The 20985-nt window shown below is 39.4% G+C and overlaps 1 protein-coding gene across 3 annotated transcripts in view; it reads right to left on the bottom strand.

The window, feature by feature from the left end:
* pvrl2l (PVR cell adhesion molecule related 2 like) overlaps positions 1 to 18234 on the bottom strand; it is a 114865-nt gene extending 96631 nt beyond the window's left edge. Inside the window, exon 1 of one of the 3 annotated variants that reach the window (XM_072675518.1) lies at positions 17947 to 18234. In XM_072675518.1, the coding sequence (XP_072531619.1) occupies positions 17947 to 18067 (121 nt within the window). In that variant the 5' untranslated portion in view covers positions 18068 to 18234. Of the gene's footprint in view, positions 1 to 17775 lie in introns of all 3 variants that reach the window. The other 2 variants (XM_072675519.1, XM_072675520.1) reach the window with 2 other exon arrangements.
* Between the last annotated feature and the right edge of the window lie 2751 nt (positions 18235 to 20985).

The raw sequence follows: 20985 nt of genomic DNA, 5'->3' as shown, positions 1-20985 counted from the left end.
AAGGTGGCTGCAGTAACATCTTCATTTACATTAATTTCAATTAAATAATCAGAATTTCCCTTCTCTTATAAAGTCATTTTTTAGAGATGCCAGGTTCAGAAATCATATGACAATGTGACTACGTATTTGGTAGTTATTCCTGCCATTGTTCCCCTAATGCATGCGCATTACAGTACTGGACTATTCTGTAAACAGATTTGTGACAATATGCATGACTTATGCTGAACTGATTTGAACTGAGTGTAATATTCAGAAAAAGTCATTCAGTAAGAAAAATGTGTGTGATGGCTGTGGAAACATGAGCAGGTTCAGGAAGAAGTCAGCTACTGAAAAAGAGGCCTGCCAACTTGCACTGAAGTTTGTCTTTACTGTCTCTGTTAATTCTGACTTTTATCACTGTAACAGGGCCTCATTGGCAAATATGCTCATCATCACTTATCTAATGTCTACTTCTCCTCCTTATCTTTCTCTATTTCTATCACTTCTACCCTCCTTTTTGCTTGCCCTTCTTTCATTCCTCTGAATGTGAATAAATAAATAGAGGGAGGGGCAGAGAAAAAGTAGGGCACTTCAACCTGGGATATGCAGCCCTACTCAATACCACAGACAGAAACATAGAAAGACCAGAGACAGAGAGTGAGGGATAAATAGTGTGAAAGGGGAAAGGGGGGGGGTTCTTAGAAAGCATCCACACTGCAAAGAGAGCCAATAATGGCAGTGGAATGGAGAGATTAGGGCACAGATAAACCAGCAGAAATGAGAAACAGAAAAATGAAAAAGAGCCAAAAAAACATTACTACAACACATTATGAAATATGATGCCAAAACAATGAACAGATACATATACTATATGAAATGTTTTGCTGAAGAGAGCCATGAAGAGACACACATTTCCCTACTGCCTAAGACAAAAGAAAGAGAGCAAGGGTGGTGAATGAGAGAGAGAGAGAGAGGGAGAGAGAGAGAGAGAGAGAGAGATGGGAGGACAGAGTGTGTCCTCAGTTTCAGGAGCAGTGAGACTCCACAGCAATGATGATGGTCATGATAATGACAATTTAATGAATCGCTGACAAACACACAGCAGGAGTGTGCTTGGAAAATGCAGACTAAAAAGGGACTAAAAATGCACAAAAAGGGGCAAATGGCAAGTGGCAAGTACTCCTTTACTTAAAGCCTGGAAACTAAAAGAAAACAGACAGAGTAAGTGAGAAAGTGAAGAAGAAGAAGAAGAAAAAAAGACAAAGAGGAAGAGGGGCACTCAAAGGGCAATGACTATTAAGTGATACACATGCCCAAATAAATCTCTCTGTTTCAAAAGAACTCACATACATAGAAGAGGCTGAGAAACAGGGGTTCTACTTCTCTTTATACTTTTTACTACAATACTTCTACAGTGTGAGCGGATTTACTTTGCTATATAACAAGCATGTCAACAAACATCACTATAAAACATCACTCCTGCGTTTGGCCACAGAAGTAAAAAGCATTGCAAAAAATGCAAGGGAACTATAATACTACCAGCTGTGGTAAATTATCTATCACTAAATAAGGGTGCACACTCTTGCACACATACAGAGAAACCAGTAACATGGCAGATGATGGCAATATTACAGAAATTATGTACGTGTTGTTAAGCTTTTCACACAGAAAAATTAAATTCGAGAAGCATTAAACAGAATCCGAAGGAGATCCAGTATCAAAGTAGATCTAGATACTATCCGGATATAAAATGCACGTTAATGTGTAAACAGGCCCTATAAGTTGTAATTAAGGGGGTTAAAGCAGGTAGAGGATCTGCCCACTGCACTAACCAAGCTAAATTCTGGCCCAGATAAGCTAAAGCTCAGCTTTCAAAATCCTTGTTATCTCTCCTCTTACGGTCGCCTTCTGATAACCTTCCCCCACACAGGTGCACTAACACACACACATATGTCTGCTTTCTCTCCCAGTTTCAGATTGAAAACCTTTGGTTCTTTGTTGTTACTCACTCTGCTCCTGCTTTCTCACAGGCTGCAGTCTCTGTAGTGAGATGATGTGTCTTTAGTGATTCTCAATTTAGTTTTTTGCGTTTTCTGGAACTCCACATTCCCTTTCTTTCTCAGTTTTCACTCCTCAGAGAACTCACGTTCATGACACTGTCACCCCTTACACGACCCAGGCTGCTATGACCTCTGCTGTCACCTGTGTACTCTGTATGTAGTTGAAATGACAATAAACCCACTTGACTTGACCTATCTGGAGAGCATCAGTGTCTGCTCCTCTTTCAGTGCCCCCTCTCTCTCTCTCCCTTTTCTCTGTTTATCTGTCTCTCTGTATAGACAGACCTGACTCTGTGTAAAACCCTTCTTTTTGTGTGTGAGAGTCTAGAAACGAGACTAGGAAAAATGGTCTGCAACTAGAATTGTGAATTAGGGGTGGTAGGTAAAGTGACTCATGTGATGGTGTCCCAATATATGGATTTTAAAAATGTAGTGAAAGGGTGAAATGGCAAGCCACACACAAATAACACAAAATGAATGCAAACCTAAACAACTTACATTCTTAATAAATCTCAGCAAAAAGTGTAACACACAATTTAGACATTTATTACAGTTATTGTAAGCTGTATATTGATTTGCAATTAACTACATAACTATTCTTTTGGTCTAACATGACATAATTTATCTTTTGAATAGTAAAAAATAATGCAGTAGACATGACATAATAGAAAGGGGAACAATCATATGGCTTAAGTTGGTTAGCAATATAAATGATGTGTATATTATTTATAAGAAGTTAAATTGGGAGGAGGGGCCTCAGGCATGTTCATCATTTTTCTTTATTTCAGACCAACCAAATACTATCATACTACTACAACCTGTTCCTTGAATTGCGAGTTATATGCAATAGCCAGGTTTGCTCATATTCAGAGGAAATAATTAGTGCAGGTCATCAGTTAATAATTTGCTGAACTGGAGTAGAGCATCTTTCAAGCATCAGTGCTGCTGAACTTTCCCTCAGTACTAATTTTTTATGTTTTGATTTTTAACCACATATGCAAGCTGAAAAGCTCATACATGTTCCTAAAATATGATCTGCCATATGCAGAGAAATCAATTTCACAGCAGTGTTACTTAAAGCCAGCTTCTACCCTCTGCATTCCTCCTATGATACAATGCATCTATCAGCCTGCTAAGGTGACAGCTAATCTGTACCTTCTTCTTGAATGCCAAGTAATACCTAGACAACAAATACCAGAGCTAGGGGATTCGATTTGCAAATTTAAGGACTTGAGACTTGCTTAAATAACACTAATAAAAGGCTCGACTTTGATTTGCCATTCATGACTTAAGACTAGACAGATGACTCAAAAGGATCTTTTTTAGTAAATATTAGTTTTTTCTAGACATTCTAGACTAGTGATTTTTGTTCTGCAATGCATGACAACCTGGCAACCTATCAAAATGCGGCAGACCAGCAGAGACCAACGTACAAAGTATCTTGTTTCATGGAAGTAGCTCTTCTAAAAATAAAAAACGTTTGGATGCAAGGATTATGCACTGGAGTGTCATATGAGAAGTACACTGCTCAAACAATAAAGGGAACACTTAAACAACACAATATAACTCCAAGTAAATCAAACTTCTGTGAAATCAAACTGTCCACTTAGGAAGCAACACTGATCGACAATCCATTTCACATGGAATAGACAACAGGTGGAAATTATTGGCAATTAGCAAGACACACTCAATAAAGAAGTGGTTCTGCAGGTGGGGACCACAGACCACTTCTCAGTACCTATGCTTTCTGGCTGATGTTTTGATCACTTTTGAATGTTGGTGGTGCTTTCACACTTGTGGTAGCATGAGACGGACTCTACAACCCACACAAGTGGCTCAGGTAGTGCAGCTCATCCAAGATGGCACACCACTGCGAGCTGTGGCAAGAAGGTTTGCTGTGTCTGTCAGCGTAGTGTCCAGAGGCTGGAGGCACTCCCAGGAGACAGGCCAGTACACCAGGAGACGTGGAGGAGGCCGTAGGAGGGCAACAACCCAGCAGCAGGACCGCTACCTCCGCCTTTGTGCAAGGAGGAACAGGAAGAGCACTGCCAGAGCCCTGCAAAATGACTACAAATGTGCATGTGTCTGCACAAACGGTTAGAAACCGACTCCATGAGGATGGTATGAGGGCCCAACGTCCACAAATAAGGATTGTGCTCACAGCCCAACACCGTGCAGGACACTTGGCATTTGCCAGAGAACACCAGGATTGGCAAATTCGCCACTGGCGCCCTGTGCTCTTCACAGATAAAAGCAGGTTCACACTGAGCACGTGACAGATGTGACAGAGTCTGGAGACGCCGTGGAGAGCGCTCTACTGCCTGCCTGCACCGGTTTGGCAGTGGGTCAGTAATGGTGTGGGGTGGCATTTCTTTGGAGGGCTGCACAGCCAGAGGTAGCCTGACTGCCATTAGGTACCGAGATGAGATCCTCAGACCCCTTGTGAGACCATATGCTGGTGTGGTTGGCCCTGGGTTCCTCCTAATGCAGGACAATGCTAGACCTCATGTGGCTGGAGTGTGTCAGCAGTTCCTGCTAGATGAAGGCATTGAAGCTATGGACTGGCCTGCCTGTTCCCCATACCTGAATCTGATTGAGCACATCTGGGACATCATGTCTCGCTCCATCCACCAACGTCACGTTGCACCACAGACTGTCCAGGAGTTGGCGGTTGCTTTTGTCCAGGTCTGGGAGGAGATCCCTCAGGAGACCATCTGCCACCTCATCAGGAGCATGCCCAGGCATTGTAGGGAGATCATACAGGCACGTGGAGGCCACACACAATACTAAGCCTCATTTTGACTTGTTTTAAGGAAATTACATCAAAGTTGGATCAGCCTGTAGTGTGTTTTTCCACTTTAATTTTGTGTGTGACTCCAAATCCAGGCCTAGGATCTAGGATGTGTTATTTGAGTGTTCCCTTTATTTTTTTTAGCAGTGTACTTTTAAAAAAATTATTAAAATGTGGACACTGGAGTTAGAACAACATAAATTATATATCTTGATTGAGACTTGTTTGACATCTATAGCAGGGACTGGACTTGACTCTTGCTTGAATCTTACCACAGTAACTCTGGACTTGTTTAAGACTTAAAGGTTAGACATAAGACTTTCTCGTGATTTGCACCTGTGACTTATTCCCACCTCTGTGAAATCCCAACACAGACACTTTAAAGATCAAAAGCACATCCTGACTTCACACTGAAAAAGAGAAAGTGTAGTGTGTAGTGGTTCACATTTGGTGAAGGTTTCGGAATCAAACACAATCAATGATTCATAATGATTTATAAACATATGAATATTCAGATTACTGTAAACATCTGGTCCTCACATTTGAGGATTGATTTTACTGTCCCCATCACCACATGTTATTAGAGGACTGTTTTGAGGGTGGGGAGGGGGTTAAGCATGAGTATCAGAGAAAGATCTGTAGCATGGGAAATGACCAGGTTGACTAAAGGAAGAAATTCTGTGGGCTCAACATAGAAAAACCTAATTTCATTCAATTGTGTGGAGTAAAAACTTTTACTCCCCCCTTCTTTCCCTTAAATTCTGAGACAGCGAGCTAAAGTCAGCGTGTGTGCCTTCACAAATGTGCACAGGGGATTGAAGGAAATAAAAGCAATTGCATCTGGTTCATTTATGTCGGAAGCTGAAGAGAAAGTCTTATCAGTTAGTATGTGTAAAATTAGAAAGATCTAGGAGGGCAACCAGTAATGACCTCATTCCTAAAGATGATAGTAGGGTAAGTAGCCATTTCTACAAAATGAGATCCTCACGGGAAAGTATATCGAGATTGACCATCTACACACTCACACACAATCAGCTCAATAGAAGGGATGGCACTGTATCAAAAAAGGTCCCCTGTGTCTGTTTCCTTCCTCTTGACTAGATGATCCCAAGTCAATAACTCACTTGCCAACACACACACACACACACACACACACACACACACATAAGCATTCATGCACAAACATACTTACACACACAAACACAGCAACCATCTTGCATCTTGCTCTATGATGCTGCAGTTTTTACCAGCTAAACAGCAACTGCCATCACTTAATTAAAAAATTTAATTCATTTAAGATTTTTATTTGAATTTGCTGGGCTGTTTAATGATAACTCAACATGGAAAAATCTAATTTCATTCAATGGTGCAATCTGACTTACACGGCACTTCCAGCGGCCACTACAAAAGGTTGGTGTCTTTTTGGTTTAATATCTGTTGCAATCCGGCATGTACTTAAAATCATGGCTACTACAACCAGCACCAATGTCTACCAAAGAGTACCTACAATCCACAGCATTGTGTGAAGCCACTGGCCATTAGAGAGTACACTAAAAGCAGTATGCCAGGAGGCAGAAGCACGGCAAGTGAGCCAGCATACGCACTAGGCTCCCTGGGGAACAAACTGGACGATCTTCTAACCCAGCGTGCTACTCAGCGTGAGTTCAGAGACTTTTTTGTGTGTTTTACGATTATCATCAGTGAGCGGCAAAATAAACATCCAGAAAGACTTTTTATTGTCACCAGAGAATTCAACCATGCACAAATCTCAAGTCAGTGCTCCCACCAGCATCTGGACTTCACAACCAGCCCTGCACCCACTATGTCTACTCTGTCTGTGATGCTTATTCCAGCATAAAGACTGCTAATCAGACATGCCAAATCAAAGTAAAAACCTGGCCCCCAGGAGCTATCTCTGCCCTTGAGGACTTCAGGTGACTCCATCAACCTGGAGGAGTACACAGAATAAGTGACTGGCTACATCAGCATTGATGATATTACTGTCTCCAAACATATCACAATACACCCAGACCAGAAGCTATGGATGACTGCAGAAGTATGGTCTCAAAACGGCAAGGGCCAAGCTTTTCTGGGCCATTAGAAAGGCAAAGCTTGCATACACACACAAAAATGCATGCACACTTTCAGGACACTGCTGACTTGTAGCAGGGCATCAAGGTCATCACAAACTACAAAAGGTAAAGGTGCACGTATTTAGTAGGTGGAGGTGACTTGCACGTATATTACGTATATTACAAGTCACCTCCACCTACTTGTGACGGTGATAAACACAGAGCATTATGGCAAGGAAGACCACACCTCATCCTAATGATCAGGCAGAGAACTCCACAAAGAGTCAACCAATAAAAAGCACCAGGATTGTATGTCTTATGTCGACGTTTTAGCCCCATGATTTTTACAGAGATAAAGGACAGTGGCATTTTTGGTACTAACTAAATCTTGGAGAAAAAAAAAATAGAACAATTTGGTTTGGAGCTCTGCCCAATCATGTTTCAAAGTAGAGAGGCGAATATTCAATAGCAAATATTGCAGTTGAATCAATGTGGAAATCATGCGCAAAACCACTGTTGAATCCAGGCTTTATTGTGGTTTCTGGTGGAAAAGACCACCAGAGAGCCACTGCAAACACAACAAATAACATGTGTGTGGCTTTAAGGGGACTCAAACTCTCAATCTCCTTATTATGGGCTAAATATTTAGACAATTGTTTTTAATATTTTGTTCAGAATATTCAAACTTGGGATGTTAAACACTTAAAACATTAGACAGTTAAACACTGTAAACAATAACAAGTAACATGAAATTAGATACAGGTAATAAATATATATAATATGTTTACATAAAATAGTTCAGATGTTCACATAACTAAATAAAAAAAACTGTTATGACAGACATTTTGGTAAGTGCAGGTGTTAAATTAATATAACAGCCTAATGGTCCAAGAGATTCAATCCCTGCTACAGTACAGGTTTTTTTTTTTGTTGTTGTTTTTTTTAAACTTCCTTTTTCAATCATAATAAAGACTAAACAACAATCCATGATTAATTGCAAAGTGTTCACTGGAATTAAACATAATGTTTGGAGGATTGTTTCTATTTTTGTGTAAAAATACTTTTAAACTAGCAGGGACACTTATCCTGAGTTTACACTACATGATTTTAGTCCTGAATTTTCATTCGCCGACAGGTTTTGGAATAGAAAAACATCAGTTCATAGACAAATCCATGTTCCCGCCGGGCTCAAAAAACAGCTCTAGATTGTTATGTGTGAATTGTTTCCAATCCACTCCTTCATTCATATTCTTTTCTCCTTTTTTTCTTTTTTCAGCATGCAAACAAATTTTGTCATGTCTTGCGTGTTTTCATGACAAAACAAGAACAAACAGACTCGTCTGCGCTTTTCCTGGAATGACCGTGTAATGTGCGAGCTGCTGTCATTGAACAGTCGTGTAGTGTGCAAACCACAATGACTTAAACATTCACGATTACAAGAGTTCGAGTTTTGTAGTTTGAACAGTACAGCGACCTGGCCACTCTACAAGTTGTGTAGTGTGTCGAATCCATTACATAACCACGGTCCCCTTCACATTCAAAAAAGACTACACATGCTAAAAGACTACAGCCTAACTGAGTAGGCCTACCTATACATCTAACAGAATCTAACCTATCCAATGGATCTAATTCCAACATGAGAAAATTCCTGCATGAGCCAGTACTGCGTAGACTTAAACTTCACTGGAAGCAGGAACATAAATGCCAATTTAGACAACACAGAAACCAGGAGCATGGGTTCTGTGATCATGTTAAAAGCTGGAACCATCATTACCACAAGCATATCAACCCATTTACTATGGAAACCAACATTATGTTCAAGCAAAGATTTTTCTTTCCTCCCCATCTCAGAAGAAGTGGGGTGGGGCGGACAGACAATTAGAGTGTTTGCAGTGCAGTCTGCCGTCATGGGCAGCAGGAGACTGATGGCATTACAGACTGCCTGTCAGACTGCTCAGCAAGAATAAGACTGAGCTACACATCTATACTGCATCTTCTAAAAAAAATTGTATTCCTGTCTTTGTGAGAAATTTTCACTTGCTGCTAATTTCTACACTCAAACCTAGTCCTTGTAAATGTCCTTTCTGTCTTTTAATTTTCTGAAACTAAATGTATTTTTTTGGGAGAAAATGGAAGGCCTAACTACAATCCAAATATAAAATCAGTATAGTAGAAAATCACTTGTGTGTGGTGACCATGTGTGTGGTGTGTCTGCGGAACCCCAGTGATGCTAGTAACCTATTTTGCTTCAATTAAAGAGCAAACGCACACACACAGTGTAAGGGTTCGGAAAGCACCTCAGAGGGGGAAGCGTGAGGCTTCTAAAAAGGCAAGCGAATAAAAAAGAGACGGGAATAATAAAGATGTCTTCTTCTGACAGCTTTCCAGTGATATCTGTGGAACACTGCCATGTCTGAGAGCGACAGATGATGGGGTTGTGTCCAAAACAGATGAGAGAGCAGATCTGGACGAGAGGGGACAGAGAGAAGCCTGTTATCTCTGGCCTGATGGTTTACTGTATTTACATATTCTTTGTAAAACAAGCGAATTACTCTGGGAAGTTACAAAGGACAGAATGGGAGGTGTAGGAGGGGCATACTAATTCCTGCAGTCAAACTGTAATTAAAACAGTGCAAGAGAATTAGGAGGCAATGGCAAAAGGGTATGACTAAGCAAAGGGAAAGATTGAGGTGACAAATAGAGGATACATTAAAGAAAGGGAAAGTAAGATAGAGGGGCAAAGACAAAAATTCAACATTCAATGTGAATGCTTCTTTCCAAGAAGACAGTCTGGCTGAAAAGGTGTTAAAAGTATTTGGCAACATGTTTTTATATCATTATACAATTATCAACAAGATACATTCATATCTCACAATTACACCTCTTATTTAAGAAGATACATTTCACTTTGTCATAGTTAATATATATATTCAATATAAATTGTTTATATGGCAACATAAAGCTAACAAAGAAGAGACAAAGATCAAAGATAAAAAAGTAGTAGTCAAACAAACAAGAAGTAGAAAACAAAAGTCTAGACAATGAGAGATGGAAAAGCAGAGGGCAGACAGCCAATCTGGCTTTCACCAGCAGTCATCCTGGGAAAGCCTTTGACTGACAAAAACGAGAGATATGTTTTAATACCTCAGCCCTTTGTCAGGTTTTAAGGAACTGTTCTGCAAACCAGTGCATAAAATATTTTGCGATCAAAGCCAATTTTCAGATGGTCACTGGGAGGAAACAGCGGTTTACGACGTCAATCTGGCAGTGCTAAAAATCAAATGCAGATCAACACAGATCATCTGTGTTTGTCTAAACATGATGAGTAAACATCTTTGCTGAGCACTAGAATTGGGGGGTGGTCTCTGAGAACGGAGAAGTAAGGAAGGAAGAGAGAAAAGGCAATGAACAGAGAACAAAATACACGTAAAGGAAAGAGTGAGTAAAAAAGAAACCAGTATTAGGCTGAATCCACAAAACACACATGCCATTCTGCACACCAAGAGTGAATGCAAATTCCAAGACTACAAAGCTATGTACATACACCTAAACAAACACACATATACACACACAGGTCCTTTAGGTTGTACATACTAAAACCATGCCTAAAGCTCTAAGTTTCTGTGCCAAAACATACAAGAACTTCTGTCATCATATTCAATTATGGGTGACGGTGCATTCTTTTGTATCAATCAACAGCATTAAGCTGATGTGCAGGTTTGTGCACATTTGCTTGCACAAACCTGTCTTAATATGTCTTTGTACAGCATTTCTTTTGGTCTAATGACAGAGTTGCTAAAACAGCTATTAGCAGCCTCTGGCTAGGTACTGCTTTTTCTCCCTGTTGTATGACTCACTGCTCAAATATGAGCCAAAGCCCCCATGAACTGAAGTCTCAACCCACCCCTTCACGAAATCCGTACCCTCCTGGACACTTACACTAACCTTTGGGCCTGGCATCTAGACAGGCACTGGGCTGCCTCATTTCTCCAGCATGCCAAAGATGTGTGTATTGTCAGCATAGCTGCTGTCCCAGCTGCAGATGCCTGCACAGTCTCAGACAGATTAGAGAGCATTCTGTTCTCTGCCAGTCATTTATGAAGGACAACTTTGTGTAAACATACAATGTGAAATTGGTCGCACACTATCAGGGTGATTCTCTCTAAACTAATGGCCATCAAAATGAGTGTAATGTCTCACTTTAATATTTCAAATAAGAAAAACAATGATGAAGAGTAACATTAAACAGCAACTGATGAAAAATTTTGTTTTGCGAGACTCAGGATCAGTCTTTTTCTTTGTATGTAGGCTTTACCTACATCATAGTTTCCAAACTTGTTAATATTCAAGTCTCATCAACAATATCATTTTGAGCCATCACAACTCCTGGATAAAATGTATGTTCCATGGCGTTATTCCAAAGGTAACATACACCGATCAGCCGTACCATTACAACCACCTGCCTGATATTGTGCAGTTTTAACTGCTATTCCTTTAACCACTTTTGATAGGTACACTGTTAAAAGTATAAGATCCTTAAGGAACTTTTAGAGGTTCCTAAGTCTGACAATGTAGAGGAACCTCTTAAGGAATTCTTTTGAGGAACCTTCAAGGAATCAAAGGATTTTTTTCTAAAAACCTCTTCTTGAAGGTTTCTCAAAGCACTTTAAGAGGTTCCTCCACAGTGTCAAACTGAAGAACCTCCAAACAATTCCTCAAGGATCTTACACTTTTAACAGTGTACTAACCACTGCATACCAGGAACACCACAAGAACTGCTGTTTTGGAGATGATATAGGCCAAAAAGTCCAGATGTCTAACATGTTCCATTTCAAGGTAATTCATGTCACGTCAGTCAATTTTTTTTGTTGTGGTTGTATTGTTACAATAAGTGCTTATGCAAGGTAGAAAGAACATATAAAGAACATTAGCAGATTGTATGCATTTGGGTTGTTTGTATAGTACACAGCCATTTCATAAACATAAAATAGAAATTGGACAACGAGCTGTTATCAGATTTCTGATTTAACATATAATGTTGAAAAAAGAATTAAAAGATTTTATGCTCTTGATGTTTCAGCTGATTTGAGCTCTCCGCAACAGGTGTTGTGCTAAATTACGATTCCACATGCTGAGATTCTGCATTACCAAATTACCATTTCAAAAGAAAAGTGAAAAAAAATATTGGATCAATAATTAACCACCACTTTTTATGACATTTTAACCAGTGCGTGCTAAAGACCAAAATTCACCAGCTGGAATAATGTTAATGAGTAAACACTTTGAACAACTCTGAAAGTGTTCACAACATTGCTAAAAAAGTGCAATGAATATGTACTCTAAATGGAGAGAAAATTCTTCAGATGCTGAAAAATTATGGTTCATTATCTAAATGTGATGCATCCCTGGATAGAGTAATATTTGATAATACTCACTGATGCCATATATTTTTATTTAATGTCAATTTAATAATGTCAACATGGACTAGAACATGCCAATTGTGTTGTGGTCTTTATCCTGGCTATCACAGGGAAGAGAAAAAAGTCTACATTAAGATTTTTTTCTTCATAGTATCTTCCAGTAATGAGATCGCATTGTGACTGTAAGCTAATAGAGAATGTTGTGTGAGCAAAGCATGCATGATCACAGAGTTCTAGCGTAGTTGAAAAATGTCTGGTATAGTTGGTCAATTGTATTTATTTAAATTGAATGTTTCTGTATTATGTATCTTTCTATCTGAATTATGGGCCAGAATATATTCCAAATGCCAGCAGCAGTAGCAAAGTAAACTCTTGTTTCTAGCATAATTTTAGTTATATACATAGGTAACTATATACATAGGTACACTCTAGCCTACTCCAACTAGTTACAGATCCATTTTTTGAGTGGATAAGAAACTACTTTTGTATGTTGCTCTAGATAGGAGTGTCTCCAAAATAAATGCATGAGGATTGTTGTGGCAGGGTCATTTTCCGCCACTCAGCTACTGTAATGTGAGGTGCATGTTTGCAACTCCGGGGCAGAGAGGATGGAGTCTATCACCACTGCTGTACTCACCCACCATAAAGTTATCATGTACCATCTTTCACAAAAAATGCCTATTTTCAGGTTCTGCTACATGTGAATTTCATTGGAAAGCATATAACATGCTTACATGTTCACTTTCTTATTCATGACTAAATAGGGAATTCCCACCATCATTCGGATAGAAAAATGTAATAGTTGACACTGACCAGAGAGAAAAGGAGTGTCACCATACAGTAAACCCTGGCCGGTAAAGCTCCACAAATAGCAGCAGTTATGACAGTCCTGCCAAACTTGGAGCACTAAGCCTAGGAAACTGGGTGCAGCCTAAGAATTTAAGAGCTATCAGCTGTACAATGTCAGCCTCTATGTGTGTTTGTCATGGTGGTGAAGGAAGGGGAAATGGCAATTATATAAGTTTCACAATATAAAATGTGAATTACAATTTTTGTTTTTTCTTAAAAGCTTAAAGTGGAGATACAAAAACTGTGTATCTCCTTTTTGGTTGTTCTCACTTTTTGACATATCTGGCAGCTGGTGAATCTTACAGTTGTTCTTTACATTGCATGACAATTTCATGATGAAATGGACCAATAGAGAGCAACAATTTATTTTAAATGTTATGAAACACAAGGTTGTTCAGCTCAGAAAAGCATATTGTCATAATTGGCCACCACTAATAGGTGAGGTTGAGTGTAAATGCACCTCTATCGACAAGGAAGTACAGTACAGTAAGTAAGAGGTATGACAAAGTATTCCTGCTTCCAAAACACTGTTAAAAATATACATGGCTACATAAATGTCTGCTGCAGTAGAATTGCAGCCAAGCACAGTTAAAAAAGCAGAAATAAAACAAATACACCCACACAAACAAAACTCAAACAGTCAGACAGAAAGAACTCCAGCAGCCGCTTGCGTAAACATTTAAGCAAATTCCCCTGTGGATGTCATCTCTATACTACAAGTGAAAGACCACAGAAACCTCTGAAAGCATTAGCGTCTCTCTCAGTCAAGAAAGTGGCGCTGTAAAATCCTCTCTAGGGTTTAAGTTGCAGGACTGAGACATGCCTGTCATTTCAATTCTACAAACAAGAGAGAAGAAATTGGGGGAGTTTGGGGTCTATGCTACTTCTAATCAAATAACTTCTTTTGCTCAAAATCCTACTCATAACCAAAAGGGATAGAAAACATTAAACGAGGCCAACAAAAAAAGTTTCCCCCTCACTAACGTCTGAACTTTTTTAAACATACAGCCATTCTTGCTATATACACTTCTGCATTTATGTGACCTGTGAGATTTTAAGTTTAATTACCATGTCAGTTGATTGTAATTAGAAGTCATCACATTATTATGGTAAAATACTGATAGCACGCTGAGCTCACATTCAGAGGCACAGAAATGCAGAAGTGTATATAGCAAGAATGGCTATATGTTTAAAAAAGTTTAGAAGTTAGTGAGGAGGAAACTTTTTTGTTTGTGCCTCCTCATTGACTGCACAAATGTACTGTTTCTATAGAGGTTACCAGGGTTTTGAATCATCAAGGTCTGGTGAGGTGAACATAAGATTTGTGACCAAATGGAGGGATTAAAGATGGATACACACACAAAACAGTTGCCAATGGTACAAGACAAAGTCTAGCAAGCAGCAAGCTTCTGAAAATAAAGATGGCAATTAAAAGCTGCTCTCACCAAGAGAGTAACCAGTGTACAGCCTGCTAGCATGCTGCCCACAAGCAGCAAGGCATGCAACACCATACTGGTTCATCAGCCTCCAACAGCAGTGCTATAAGAGCAAGCTGGAGAAAGCGAAGTTTCTGTGTCTTTTCCAAGGAGAAAGGTCAGTTGTGAGAAAACCGTGGAGAGAAAAGTAAACAGTAGCATAAAAAAACTTTCTCTGTGAGAACGTGGATGGGTTAGAAAGAGGATGATCTTGAAGCCTACGCAAAAATCCATCTCTTTAGCCTTCGTTTCATCCAAGAACGCTGGTGGGTGGCAGGGCTTGAAGGCTGAGGCATCAAGAGCCCTCCAGCCAGCACTAATGGGAGACCTCAGTACAATAGGTTGGCACAGCCCACTGTATAACTGGTCGAATGCAAAGGATGATGGGGAGGGGTGGTTATAGACAGACTGAGGGATGGGCATACAAAAAGAAAATGCACAGACAGCAAAAGCAAGAGAGCAACAGAATTTAAGGGGGGAAAAAAGCATGACACACGCATACTTTCCAGGTACGACATACAGTTGAACTTTAATACATCTGCAGAGGATATGTATTTTTGCATCTGATGAGCATCCATTTACTCATTGCAGTACAAAATCAATTACTTGAATGTGTAAGATTAGAGGCTTGGACTTTTGATTCCAATGGTTTGTGATTACTGACTAGACAGTATGCGTTTTTTACGGGTGGATTTCACATCGTGATTTTGAGATACCGTCAACACTGTAATATACAGTATTAACATTATACGCCAAACCCTACTCTTCACAGTATATCAGTGTATGTCTAATTTAGGCTGCCATGATCTATTAAGCTTAAAAATAAAAAGTGATCAAATGTACCATCCCAATGAACAGTTTACTGAGCTATTATTATTTGATTTTTTTTTTTTATATTTGCATATATGGCCTTTGGCTGATGCTCTTATTTAAGCATCATTCGAATGATGTTACACACGTAGTCGGATGTTGCATTAGGAGTATTATTGATACACAAATTATTTTACAGGAATCCCTCTGCTAAGATCATGCCCTCAGATTCCAATAAACAAATGGGACTGCAAAGGCTAGCCATGAGAGGCAGGGGAGCTTCCAACTGACCAATGACTAAAGCCACTAGAACAATGGCGCACAATGAAGGTTTGAATGCCGGTTTAGAAAAAGGGTGGAGGGAGGTTACTGTGAAAGGGCATTCAGAAGTTCTCATTGTTTCTTTCTTTTTTTTTTTTACTTGACCCCTTTTTGCCCTTGTACACCTTCTAAGCCACACACACTTTGAGACCCATTGTTCACAGGCTACAAAAGAGAATAGTTTGCAAAAAAAAAAAACTTCATCTGACAAAGTGTAGTGCACAAGCTCTTCTATCCTCCACCTGTTACCTGTATTAATGGCACCTGTTTGACCTTGTTATCTGTATCTGTGACACCAGTCCACAGCCTCAAACAGTCAGACTCCAAACTTAACCATGGCCAAGACCAAAGAGCTGTCAAAGGACACCAGGAAGAAAATTGTAGACCTGCACCAGGCTGGGAAGCGTGAATCTACAATAGGCAAGCAAGTTGGTGTGAATAAATCAACTGTGGGAGCAATTGTAAGAAAATATAGGACATACAAGACCATTGATAATCTCCCTCGATCTGGGGCCCTACGCATGATCTCATCCTGTGGGGACAAAATGATCATGAGAATGGTGAACAAAAATCTCAGAACTACACAGAGGGACCTGATGAATGACCTGCAAAGAGCTGGGACCAAAGTAAATTTTAAAGGACCATTCCACCTTTCTTTATCTCTGCACAGTTCAGATGGAAACCAGAGAGCTGGGATTGACAGTAGGGATTGCAACCTCTGGTACCAGTCACCATCACCTTATAGTAATCGGAGTCCCTGCAATTCACAATTCCAGATAAAAACACTCTAAATTACATTGTTGAAACATCAGCCCTTACAATAGGCAGACCATTGGATCGATGAAATAACACATATAAGGAAACAACGTTCATAACTAGAAAGGAAATTCATAACAAATGCAAAGCAAGACTCATGACAACTGAATTTCAGAACCAATAAACAAATCAATTCACAACTGTGGAGAGGTGCTGAAATGTATAAACAAAATGAGAGCAAGCTGATGTCCCAGTGCAGCATTCCAATGTATATGATTTCCCTCCCAACTGAAGTCAGTTATAATTCTGAGAAGGAATTTTAAAAAAATCCAGTAACTCTTTGTTGCCCCGTGTGTGGGCTCTCGTCCGCATATGTGTAACCTATGTGTCGGCCCGCAGTCATCTCTGTCCTTATCTACGCGCAGCAGCTCGGAGGATAACGGAACATTTCACCGGCGCCACCAAACGGGTTTGATGTTGACCGTGACCGAACGTCCAAAATACAACTTCCACAACAGCTGGAGGCCAAAATCATACCGACCGTATGAACTTTCAAATTCAGTCTCGAGGACAAATGGTTTATTGGAAGGGGAAACGAGCAGTAGAAGACATACGTAGGAAGTCCAAGAACATGCGCCCTGGCGTAAATCAGTGGTTCTTCCTTTTGCTTTATGTCAATGTGTAAAACTGTAGGCCGGTGGAGGAAACCACTTGATCAGATAATTACATTACAACAGCAGCAAGTGAAATCTTGGGCGCCGCTAGAACACCCTGTTGCGTTTGAGATTACACTTGGCTCGTTTCCCCACAACCATCTGCGTCGTAAGAAATGTGACAGGATATAAATCGTTGGTAGAAGCATGGTCGGAACTCATTTGATTGGGCGGCTTAGGATCAATCCCACCTGCTGCCGTTTACAGAAAGAAACACCCAAGGCAGCCACACCTTGCGTTAACATGGCGCACCAAAACCAAGTAACCCAATGATGGTGAGGAATGGTGGTAAGATGATCTCTACAAATCTTTCACCAGAATAATTAAATGTTGGAACTAACCTGCCTGCATGCACGAGCAGCCTGTCCCATAGGCTATAAACCTGCAAGTTATTGCCAGCTCGGTCCGCATGGGACGTCTGACTTTACGCATTTCCAAATTGTCATAAGCACTGTTAATCGGCGACCTGCATACAAGCTCTCACATTATATCGCTTGTAAGTACAACAACTTAGCGAATGCTACTGTACCTTTGCTGGACAGAAGAATGACGACAAGACTCAGCCAGCTGTTCCCCATGTTAAAGTCGGAGCCGTCGGTGTTGCTCGACAGCCTTCTTTTAACGCACACAGTCCCGAGAATAAACAATCCTTAAGCTCATATACTCTTAATCGTCAATGTTCCGCGCGCCGTGTACTCACTTTGAAAGACACTTGTGTCGTTAACCCACTGAGGGCAAAATCCAAGTGGATTAAAGGTCTGACCACGCGAATTAGTGTTTTGTTTGATGCCCGTTCTTGGTCTCCAGTCAGTACCAGGCATAAAACATCTAATAGTCCGTCTCTAGGTGGCCGGCGTGCAGACAGGGAGTAAACGTCTTCGGTGTGTTCGTGAAGACAAACGGTGTGCATGGATGGTGAAACAGCTTCCAGACCCCTTCCGCTGAAGCGATTGGTGTTGGAGGGGCGTGGTTAGAAGCTGTGACGTCACCTAGTGTCGCACAAACTGGCCAAACCCAGGCAGAGAACCCTGCACGACTTAGTATGTGGTTACAGAATCTGCATTCATCCATCTTCTTATCCGCTTTTTCCAGGGGTTGCAGAACATGTTCTTCTGAAGACACTCTATCCATTCGTTTACTATAGCTCTCCCAGTGATTAGGCTACACGTTCCATTACTCATTAAGATATGCAAATATTATGGATTATTCTGTAGAAAAAGCAGAGCATTAGTCTAGATCGGACAAGGTGACAAAATGTCTACATAATTAAATAATTAAGATGTAAGCAAAGTAAAATCCCTTTAGAGCCTTAAAGCATATTTGCCATGATTGCTTTGTGGACATTGCAGTCCCTGGTTCACAGTATCACCACCACTATAAAGGAATTGGTCATATGTTAAGCATTGCTTTAAAAACAGATGAAATGCTTCTATTTGATTTTTTGGCAGTGTGCTCTGTTACAATTGTTTATTGGCCTTGTACTATTTGGATGTCTAATATCAAAATTACACTGATAAAACCTCATAAGTGAGAGATAACCTGTGCCGATCTTTCAGATTAAATGCACACCTACATGACACATTTCTTTATTTAGACAAACATTCACTAGTATGTTTTTAAGTGTGCAGATGTATTTGTTTCTTTCTGGCACAGCTAGTCACAAATATTCTCCTGCAACATTCTGCTGTATTTCTGGAAAAAGGTGTTTCCAACATATTGAATTGTCATACTTAGCCTACTTTTGCCTCAATATTGGGTAAAATATCGGAGTGGGTATTTGGGTCATGCCCAAGTCATGGACAAAGGCATACGTTTTGTTTTAAGGCAAATATAATGGAGGCCACTGTTCCTGGTGACTTAATATTAAATAACTTGTCTTGTAGGTCAGTAGGTCAAATTGCCTCCTAATAATTATTAATAAATTGTCAGTCATACTACATAAAAACATACTACATAAAAACAAAGAAACTTTGAGAAAACTGCTCGTAAGATTGCAAGATAAAAAATTAATTGCAAAAGACCTTCAAGAAGATTAAACATACATTAAAGTAGTGGTGCACAGTTATAAGACATTCATGAAATATTTATAAAAAATAAAACCTTTCATGTTTTCTTTGCTTTGTTTCTTTTTGTCTTATCATTTTAGCCTTTTTATAGTTTGTTTAAATTCAATTTTCAATATTCAAAATGTTATGTATGGGCTCAGCTACATAGTAAATGAGACTTGCCCTCAATGTACTCAGAGTTTAAAATAAAGTTTAAAAAATAAAGGAAGTGTGTCAGGAGTATGTCACAATGGCACAAACATTTAAAATCACTAAACAGGAACATTAAGACACTTTTGTATAGTTTTTGAGAGTTTTATTAACCTACCACAGACTGCTGCTGCACATACACCTGCCCCAATAACGCTGTAAAAAAATAAACAGATTATTTTGAAAACAAACACTAACACGCATTGTTTAGGGTGACATAATTTTAGACCAATAACATTCTGCCACACTCTTTTGAAAGTGACTATTCACTAACTTTGGTCACTGTTGGTTGGTTAAAATCATTTAGCAGGTTCCTTTCTCATTTTGGAGGAATGCATCCAAAACTTCAGAAAGGAATAAACAAAAATATATCCAGTATGTATTTGTACATTGTAAAATTACTGTGATGTGTGTCACATTGTGATTTCTCAGAAGCCTAATAATGCTAAAAGGATAAAGGTAAATGTAGCAAGTTATTTGCCATTTGGGAAGTTGTATAGGTAACTGCATTTCTCTAAAGATTATTTGACTACTGTTGGCTAAACATGTACCACTATGCAAATTCACCCAAGTCATTTGAAATTAAAAGACATTTAATAAAACAATATAATTATATACTATGCTATAAGAATGTTCCACTACTTGTAAGCATGTTTGTGACTGAATGGAAAATGAACATCAATTGAAACAGTGAAAAACATCTTTAAATTGTGAAATATTTCAGTAATAATTGTTAATATATGTCTAGTGTCTATATGTATATCAGTGCCTCGCTTTTGAACCCCCTGTTATAACAGGCTGATTACCTGATCAAAACAATAAAACTTTTAATGATCAATTGAAGCAGTTGAATGATGAATTCAATAATGGCTGTTGACTTCTCGCTGATGACAAATGTATACTAATAACTTACCTCACTGTGCCATCTGTTGACAGTTTGATGCAATTGCGCACAGAACTAATCTTGTGCATTCTTTAACCTACTTGACCTTGGCTCCATGGGATCCTTTGGGATGGAAATTAAGCTGACAATTTTTGGACAAACTCAAATGACGTACAATCTATGCATGTACAATAGCTGATAAAATTGACTGCATGTAGGAGATACTCATCACATTTGGTCACTTTGGTTAAGAGGTAACTGCTAAGTCCACATCGATGGAGTTACTGCCCAAGAAAGACACTAAAAGTGTATGAAGAGCATTCATTCAAAGCACCTCTTTTAAACTCACCGACACACAAGGACCTCCTGTGCACAATCTGATACAATGCTGTACTGTATGTTTTGTTCTGCTTAGGAGTAACTGGTAACTGCAGACAACAGTGGAGTAGGCAGTAGGATATTTTGCATTAAAATGTATTGTGGTTTAAGTAGAAAAAAAATTAAAATACTTACATTACATTATTTTTTGTATTTTTATATCCATCACTGAACAAACCTGAGCAGATATATATTGGCACAACATTCAGAAGTACTACATTCT

The sequence above is a fragment of the Salminus brasiliensis genome, chromosome 3 (genome assembly GCF_030463535.1).
Source record: "Salminus brasiliensis chromosome 3, fSalBra1.hap2, whole genome shotgun sequence".
Taxonomy (NCBI): domain Eukaryota; kingdom Metazoa; phylum Chordata; class Actinopteri; order Characiformes; family Bryconidae; genus Salminus; species Salminus brasiliensis.
This window is presented reverse-complemented; position numbering and strand designations above follow the sequence as displayed.